Genomic DNA, 9,112 nt, shown 5'->3' with positions numbered 1-9,112 from the left:
GAGGGAGATTTGGCCATTGCAAGAAGAGAAAAAAACTAAGTTTTTTTTTGTTTTGCTTTTCATTTTAGTTCCAATTTTATGTCTTTTTGCTTTCAAGTTTAATTAAAGAGGAGTTATTTTTATTTTCTTTTCCCTTCTCTCAATTTCTTGAATGGATCTCTACCTATTTTTCTTTTTATTTGTTTCTTTCCCTTTCTCCATGAGTAACTAAACCCATCTATTTGGGGTTTAGATGAAGCCATGAGGAAGGAGAAAGATGATGAATTAAAATCAATGGTATAATATAACATCATATATAGGGATTTATATTTGTTGGATCCCAATCACTCATACCATTGGCTTTCCCCTTTCGTATGAGTAATTGTCGATGAACAAATATATTTTCTTATATAATCTATAAAATTTTGTAGTATATTTGATCAAACACTCATGAGCAATGACATCCATAGATCTTATTCCTCATTGACTAGATTTATCAAATACACTATCCAATGCAAAAATTGGTTTAATTGATTATCCAATCCAAACCCATGGTAGATTCTAACCCTAAGTAATATTTTAATCGAATTAAAGTTTCAATTAGATTCCCAATTACTTTTCCAATAAAATTTCAATTTACTTTAGAGTAGTTTCCAACCAATTTTTCAATCAATTTAGGCTTTAGATTTTGATTTTCTAATTAGGTTAGATAATTAATAGAAATCTTTTATTGGTTCACTTTGCCGAAATATAAGGGTTAAATTTGTAATCGTTACTTTATTGTTTTCGATTCTTGTCTATTTAGTTTATGAATTTAAATATATTTGTTGGATCCGAGGTTGTAGTCCACGGAAATCTTGAGTCCATTCCAGACAACAATATATCATAAGTTTATTTTCTAAGTAGTATAAGGGTAGAAATCACAATTCTCTTCCCTGAGTTCGACCCGTATCTACAAGCTACCCGTGCACTTGCGGTTATATAATATCACAGTCAAGTTTTTGGCGCAGTTGCCAGGGAAGAGTACAGTTACTTTAATTCTTATATTATTCGAAGTGATTTTTAGTTTTCTTTTAATTATTTTAATTATTTGTCTTTCTACTTTGGTTTTCGGCTCCTTCTTTTGTCTAACTTGCCTATTTTCTGTGTATGAGTGCAAGTTGGATGCGCAACTCCGTCAACCGCTTAGAGAGAGTATTTCGATCAGAAACACAGAAGGACATTCAACCAATTCTAATAGCCATGGCGGAAGAGGAAGTTCCCAAAACCCTTCGCGGTCATTTCTATCCTTCCCGAGCAGCACAACCTTCTTGTATTCGATTGTTAGGTGCTCAGGCAATAATTTTGAGTTAAAATAGTAATTTATTATGATGCTCCCTCACTTTCACGGGCTCCCTTCTAAGGATGCCTATTTATTTTTACGCGAGTATGAGGAGGTATGTGCTTTAATTAAATTACAACAACTCATAGATGATGCGGTAAAGTTGAGGTTCATTACCTTCTCACTCAACGAGGGAGCCAAAAATGGCTTTATGGTTTGCCCACAAACTCCATCACCACTTGGGAGGAGTTTACAGTAGCGTTTCTTAAAAAAAAAAATTCTTTCACATAAAACTAATAAATTAAGAAACGGTATCTTCAATCTAGGCAAAAGCCCCATGAGTCGCTTTCAAAGTTTATGAGGAGATTCAAAGATCTACTCCAAGAATGCCCTCACCACGGATTAGATACGTGGCACTTGTGCCAAATCATATATGAGGGCATTGATTTTCAAACCAAACAACTTTTAGAATCCACGTGCCCTACAGGATTCACATCCTTTACGGATGAAGACAAAGCTTGGAAATTCTTGCTTGATTTGGCAAAAAAGATCCATGAGTGGAAATCCACTCAAGAAAACAAAAGAGCCACATCAAGCAAGGGATTCTTTATTGAGCGTACGGTGGCCAAGGAGGCCCAATTAGATAGCCTAATCAAAAGGCTAGAAGCTATAGTTGTAACGGGACCCACACAAGTAAATCAAATCATACAAAGTGTCCTTATGTGCAATTGGTGCTAATCTGCTGACCATGTCATGGAAGAGTGCCCCAATTTTTTAAATTTTGGTAATCCAACTGAAAATGCAAGTGCTTTGTTTTCAAATAACCCATATAGTAGCACTTATAATCCGGGATGGAGAAATCATCCCAATTTTTCTTGGAGCCAAGGGAACTACTAAGGCCATCCAATTTCCAAGGTCAAGGCCAATTCGGCCAACCTAGGTCCACATTCCCTCCCACTTATGTTCGGCCACCCCTAGCCACACCCCAATCCTTTTCAAAATCCAATTTTAAATAATGTTTCGAATCAACATCCACCGGGTTTTCAAAAATAAGGGGAATCGGCCCGCATAGCTTCTTTGGAGAAGAACATGAAACTTCTCACGAGTACCTCCATGACAAGCCAACACAACATGGAGAAATAAATTTTTCAACTTGCCACGGCTTTGCATGAGAGGGAAAAGGGTAAGATGCCAAGTCAACCCGTTCCTAATCCAAGGACCACGAATCTGAATGTGAATCCACAGGTTCCGTCAAATCAATTGAATTCCATTCAACCAATTTTGCCGCCGCAAGAGCCCTCCAATTAATGCAATGCCGTATATGCTTTAAGGAATGGCAGAGGACACCAAAAGGAAGAGGTCAGATCTGAACCCTCTAAAGATCATCAAGAGACAACCGAAGATGTAAGTAAAGACTCCATTTCAATAAGTTCAACTATGGAACCCGAAAAGGTAAGTGAAGAGCAAGTAGTTTCACCACCTGAAAAAGAATATGTGCCCAAGGCTCCTTTTCCAAGGAGACTTGCTAATAATAAGAAGGTGGATGCCATGGATAAAATTATAAATGTGTTGAAACAAGTGCAAATTAATATTCCTTTGTTAGATGCGATTTCACAGGTTCCTATTTATGCCAAAGTGCTTAAAGACTTGTGCACACAAAAGCGCACAACCAATGTGGCCAAGAAGGCTTTCTTGGCCGCAAACATAAGTTCTATCTTGTCTCAACAAATGGTGGCTAAGTATAAGGACCTGGGATGTCCTACTATTTCTTGCACTATTGTAACACTAAGATTGAACATGCTCTTTTGGATTTAGGTGCAAATGTATATCTCTTCCATTTTTCTGTCTTTAAACACTAGGAGACCTCAAACCGACCAGCGTCACTCTCCAATTAGTGGATAGATCAATTAAGACACCCAAAGGGATGGTTGAGGATGTGCTAGTTAAAGTAGGAGACTTTCTATTTCCAGTAGATTTTGTTGTGCTCGATACGGAACCTGTTGCTAATATCAAGGATCAAATCCCTATCATTCTTAGTAGGCCTTTCCTTGCTACTAGCAACGCTTTAATCAATTGTAGGAATGGCCTAATGAAACTCTCTTTTGGGAATACCTCAGTAGATTTCAATGTATTTCGATTAGGTAAGCAACCTAATTTTCATGAAGAAATCAATATGTTACATTCCTTTCCTGAAGATATTATTACTAATTTTGAAATTGATTTTGATGCGGGTTTTCAAGAATGCTTGAGCGAATTAGGAGATGATGGAGGAGGTGATTTCTTTTCCAAAGCCTTTGCCATCCAAAACGTGGAGCCCGTGGGACCATTAACAACATCTCTTCCAAAGCCTTTAATCGAAGAGACCCCACAACTGGAGTTGAAGCCTTTGCCTTCAAATTTGCATTATGCTTTCTTGGGTGATAATTGTACTTTGCCTGTAATAATTGTTGCGGACCTAACCTCTACTCAAGATGAGGAACTCATTAAATTGCTAAAAGATAATAAGGAAGACATAGGTTGGACAATGGCCGACATCAAAGGAATTAGCCCATCGATTGTGCAACACCATATTAACCTCATTGAGGGTTCCAAACCTTCAAGGGAACCTCAAAGAATGGCTAATCCTATAATGAAGGAAGCCATCTAAAAAGAGATCTTAAAATGCCTGTATAATGGGATCATATATCCCATATTGGATAGCCAATGGGTGAGTCCCGTTCAAGTAGTGCATAAGAAGTCGGGAGTCACCGTTATACAATCCGCCACCAATGAGCTTATTCCAACTCGCATTCAAACGGGGTGGCGGGTTTGTAATGACTACCGAAAGCTTAATACGGCTACTTGGAATGACCACTTTTCTTTGCCTGTTATTGATCAAATGTTAGAAAGGTTAGCGGGTGTAGACACCCCATTTTGACCAAACCCTAAACCTGTCATTTTGAATAAAAATTCTATCAAAGCAGTGATTTAAAACCCCAAATTTCTCCCAAGGGTAGGGTAGGGTCCCAGCTAGGTCCCTGCAAAATTTTGTCAAAATCTGAGCAAAATGCCAAATAAGACAAGCCAAATTAGAATTGTAGTGCAAAAGATGAGTGAAATATCCTGTAAGCCAGACAATTTTTTCACTAGAGCAGAAAGGGGAGTCATTATCCCTGTAAAGTCACCCATGAAAAGTTTCATTTGAAAATACTCATCATTTAGTTAAAATACAACATATATATGAATATGGGGTTTGTCCAAGGTAACTTAAGGGGTGAAAAGTTTATTTTAGTTAATTTTTCATTAAACTTTTTCCAAATGGCCACCCTTTTGCAACCAAAATAAAAACAAGATTTTTGAAAAGGGGCTGCCCTACAAACTAATGGGGGACAAAAATTAAGGAAAACTCTATAGATAGAGCATTTTGGCTTTCACTTGAAAAAAAATTAGGGTTCTTAATCTAATTTTAGAGAGAGAGCTTTCTAGAGACAAAGAAGATTCTAGAGAGAGAGAGAGAATTCTAGATTGAGAGAGAAAGAATGAGATCTAGAAAGAAACATGAGGAGAAGAGGCTTTCAAGGAGAGATTCAAGAGAAGAGTATAAGATTTGCTATAATTTAACTCATAAGGTTGGTGGATTTTGAGTTTATTTTAAGTTTTCTCTTGAAAATTGACCTAAAAATGACAAATCTAGGCTTAATATGCATGAAAATTGTTAGATCTAATAACCTAGGGCTGAAATTCATCAAAACATAGCTAAAATCATGTCTAATAACAAGATATAAGATAATTCTCCATGGATTTTGAGTTTTGGTTGAATTTTTATTCAAAATGGCAAAATTACATGATGTCAAGTATCATTTTTGCCCATTTTCATCAATTTTCGGCTAGATCTAGGTGAAATCTCTAATCTTAGGTCGTAGAGAATTTTGAGATCTTCGATTTGGCATATTATGACCCAAAATCGGCCAAGAAACAAAGAAGTTATGCCAATTTTAAGATTTCAGCTGCAAATTTGGGTTAAAATGGTGAATTCTTAAATAATTTTGTGAAAATCTTTACATATGATGTGTTAGGCTTTGGAAATTAAAAAATATGTGTGTCAATATGTGATGTAAATATCTAGTGAAATCCATAATAGATCTAGAGTTTTGATGTGAAATGCTCTTGTAAGATGTTGAAAACTTCAAAATTACAAGCTGTCCAGATTTGTATTTGTGCATTTTCGCTAAATTTCAGTTAGAATTTGCAAAAGTGATACATGTAAAGTTCTAGAGCTTTTCAAGACCTTCGATTTGACATATTTTAAGCTAAAATCGGGTTAGAAATAAGAACGTTATGGCGATTTTACTATTTCACCCATTTTCAAAGGCTCAAATGGGAAATCTCCTTAATTTTTCTCATATCAATCATCTTAAGTTTGAAATTTGAGCCTAATATTCATTAATTCAAGTCTTGAAACATATGTAATGCAAAGGTTTAGAGCTAGGCTTCTTAGATGTAAATTTTACTTTGAGATGTCTTGAAAAACCTCAAAATTACACGCTGTCCAGGTTTATTTTTTATTATTTTTTATTATTTTTTATAATTTTTAGTCAAATTTGAAAGTAATGGACAACATAAGGTGGTAGAGCACTCCAAGAAATTCAATTTGACATATCATGACCCTAATTTGGCTAAGGAATGAAAAGGCTATGACATTTTTATGATTTCAGCCAAACATACCATATTTCCAGCTTGCGGCTTGACCGGAGATGGCCTTTTTCCGGCCACTTCCGGCCAAATCCAACCGAAGTTGTCAACTCAGAAGAAAGTTTTCATCAATGAATTTTCTGAAATTTTGGTGTTGAACACTTTTCCTAAAATGTGTTTTGATTTCTCTGTTTTGCAAAATAAAATTGGAACTTTTCAAAACAAAACTGCATAAATTAAATCTAAAATCAGCTCAAAGATGGCCATTTTCTGGCCACTTCCGACGAGAACCATCCGAAGTGCATAACTAATCAAATGTTTTCAAATGTGTCCCCTACAACTTTGATGGGTATCACTTTTGCTAGTTTTTCCAGTTGGATAGTGTGATTTGCAATACAAAGTTTTAGCTTTCATGTAGAAGGCAAATGCATGCTTTTGATGCTTGGTTCATACTTAACATAGTTTGTGATGGATGAGATGAAATGCTTTGAATGTTTTGAGTTTAGTTTCTGATATTATACATGTTATAGGCTTTCACTCATGCTTAAGTTAATTGTTTTGAGTCTTGCTATGTTTGGATGCCTTGAATTCCATACTTTGTGTAATATTTTGTGATGCAAAATTGTTAAATGCATGCAAGAGGAAATCAAAACTGAAATGAAAGATGTGAAAATGATTAACTAAAAGATGTTGGGAGGCAAGCTCAGTTACCTTAGAAAGTCACTCATAGGAGGGAAGCTTGGCCTTAGTTATATAACCGTCTCTAAGTTATACCCCAACTTGTACCTCCTTTTAGTAGAAGACTAACTTAGTCTTTTAGTTGCCTTACCATATTTATCATTGCAAGGGCAATGATAAGGTTACTTAGAGCCCTCAATAGGAAACATCCAGTGTCTCGTTAGTGATAGTTGTTTCCTCATTATCTAGGAGACTAGCCCAGTCTAATTAGCACCCTCCTTGTTAGAGTATATAGTTTAGGAGTTTGTCCCCTAGCTAGGATTCTACCCTCTAGATAGGAGTCTGTCCTCTAGCACTAGGATTTTGTTCTACAGTCATAGAGTTTAGGAGTTTGTTCAACCTTTATAGAGTATAGGAGTCTGTTCTTTTCTTTAGGAGTCTATTCTTTATATATGAGTATACCCCTTTAGCTCTAGGGATTCTGTCCTTAGCATTTTGACACTCCGCTGTGGATCACGAGGTGTGATCCTCTCCCACGGGTGAAAACATCTATAAAAATACAAAAACAATAGAAACATAAAACATCAAAAAATATTTGAAAACTTCAAAACATCTGAAAAAAGTCACGAGTCATTAGGAGAGTAGTTAGGAAAGTCTGTTTCCGAACTACGTTGGCTTGATCCTCTCCCACGGGGTATGTAGGCAGCTTGGGATCTTTATCCCAACTCCAGTCAAACTTTATAAATAAAACTTTTAAGAACTCTTTCAAATATAAACTTTGCAAATTGTTTTCAAAAAGATCTTCCTCTAGAGTTAGGATCTGTCTTAGATGTCTTGAGTGCTTTAGAGTTAGGAGTTTGTCCTAACTAGGAGTATGTTATCGCCTCTGTCCGGTCAGTTGGCGATACTCTTCACCGACTGATGACTAGATTAGGATGCGCTAGATAGCCCATTTCTTCTTTAGGGTCACAACCCAGTGCACATAGGATGTAGGGCCCACCTACATTAGTTTAGGGCTAACTTGCATTAGTTAGGACATTGTTAGCCCAAGGGTTCAACAAGTACTCCCATTGATATGTTTTGTTCATTAACAAACTCAATTTGACATAAAATGGTTTTATATACTAATGATCTTCATTGTCTAAGAGAATGTGTTCCAAGCTTTAGATCTTTCAAGATTGCACAATCAAGGTTCAATTTAAGCTCAAAGTGACAGCAAAGACATGAAGAAGGCATCAACAACACAAAGGCATATCAAGGCAAGTCAAGAAAAAGTCAGAGGCAAAGAAGGGAAGATCGAATTCAAGCACAACAAGGATGAACATCAACTCAAAGGCTCAAGCTAGGGCTCAAGCACCAATGGAGTTGATTGAGGACAAGTCAAGGCATCTTCAAAGTGCCAACAAGATTGAAAACCAAGCTAATTTTAGAATGTATATGGCCAATCATTAATAGTCTAGGTCAAAGGTACAAAAGGGAGTTAAAACCAACCCATACTTAAACTTAATTGGATAGTGAATGATCATGTTGGTGTCCTCACATATTTGGACCCACATAACATTTCAATTAACAAGGTAGATATGAGTTCCGAAGGCCCAAAGAAAATCAGCACTTAAAACTTGAAGACATACTTAAATAGCCTTCTCGGAACTCCGAGAATAATTTTCGGAGCTCTGAGAAATGTTCCAGGTTAAAAAAAATAACCTGTAACGGCCATCTCGGAATTCTGAGCGCGGACTCCGAGACGACCATTGCGGAGTCTAAAAAGGTGATATTTTCATCTCCTCTCTCTCTCTATATATATATATATGAACCTTGGGGCGTTTAGGAAAATACTTAATGAGATAACCTAACATTCCTAGAGCATTTAAAGGCATATTTACTCTCCCTTTCTCTCTTGTGCTTTGACCATAGATTATTCTAGAGAGACCTTAGGACCTTCATTTGTTTATCATTTTCTTGTGTGAGAGTGAGTGTTATTTACTTGTAATCAGCCTACTAAGAGGCAATCAAGCTGCATCTTCAACTCTTCATTGTATTTGGCAACAAAGGGCGCCGTAGAAGACTCTTGGAGCTTGGAAGCTCGGATTGTACTTTGCGAAAGGAACGCCGTATTTAAGTTCCTTCGGAAGAAGATAGTGGATACCTCAAGGAGACAAACTTGAGAAGAGTGGAGCAGGCCTTAGGTTTAAGACCGAACCACTATAAAAACCCTTGTGTCAATCTTCTTGTCTCTTCCTCTCTTCTCTTGTGGTAAGTGCTTAACTCTTATCTTTGAACTTTAGTTTTAATTTTTTAATCAATTTTTAATCAAATTAAAACTAGTGCAAACTAAGTTTTTAAATTCTTAAAATTTTAAAAGACACCCAATTCACCCCCCTCTTAGGTTGCTAAGTGAAATTTCAGACATATAGGGAGTCTTAAAACTCAAAAACAAGTGGAACCTAACTAATCATATGCAAT

The 9,112-nt window shown here is 36.4% G+C and overlaps 1 protein-coding gene across 1 annotated transcript; it reads left to right on the top strand.

The window, feature by feature from the left end:
• Nucleotides 1-2,737: 2,737 nt before the first annotated feature.
• On the top strand, nt 2,738-3,947 carry LOC143878987 (uncharacterized). The gene is made up of 2 exons (XM_077381198.1): nt 2,738-3,008; nt 3,160-3,947. Exons 1-2 carry the CDS (start codon nt 2,738-2,740, stop codon nt 3,945-3,947), a joined length of 1,059 nt encoding a protein of 352 aa, XP_077237313.1.
• The last annotated feature ends 5,165 nt before the right edge of the window (nt 3,948-9,112 follow it).

This window comes from Tasmannia lanceolata, unplaced genomic scaffold, assembly GCF_043159265.1.
Source record: "Tasmannia lanceolata isolate RefF3 unplaced genomic scaffold, GAP_Taslan_0.1 ptg000006l, whole genome shotgun sequence".
NCBI lineage: Eukaryota > Viridiplantae > Streptophyta > Magnoliopsida > Canellales > Winteraceae > Tasmannia > Tasmannia lanceolata.
This window is presented reverse-complemented; position numbering and strand designations above follow the sequence as displayed.

Excerpts from the sequence above, each read along its gene's own strand:
- LOC143878987 (XM_077381198.1), top strand. The coding sequence starts at position 2,738 with ATGGAACCCGAAAAGGTAAGTGAAGAGCAAGTAGTTTCACCACCTGAA. Across the intron at positions 3,009-3,159 it reads TTTCTTGGCCGCAAACATAA|GAGACCTCAAACCGACCAGC; the intron begins GTTCTATCTTGT and ends TTTAAACACTAG.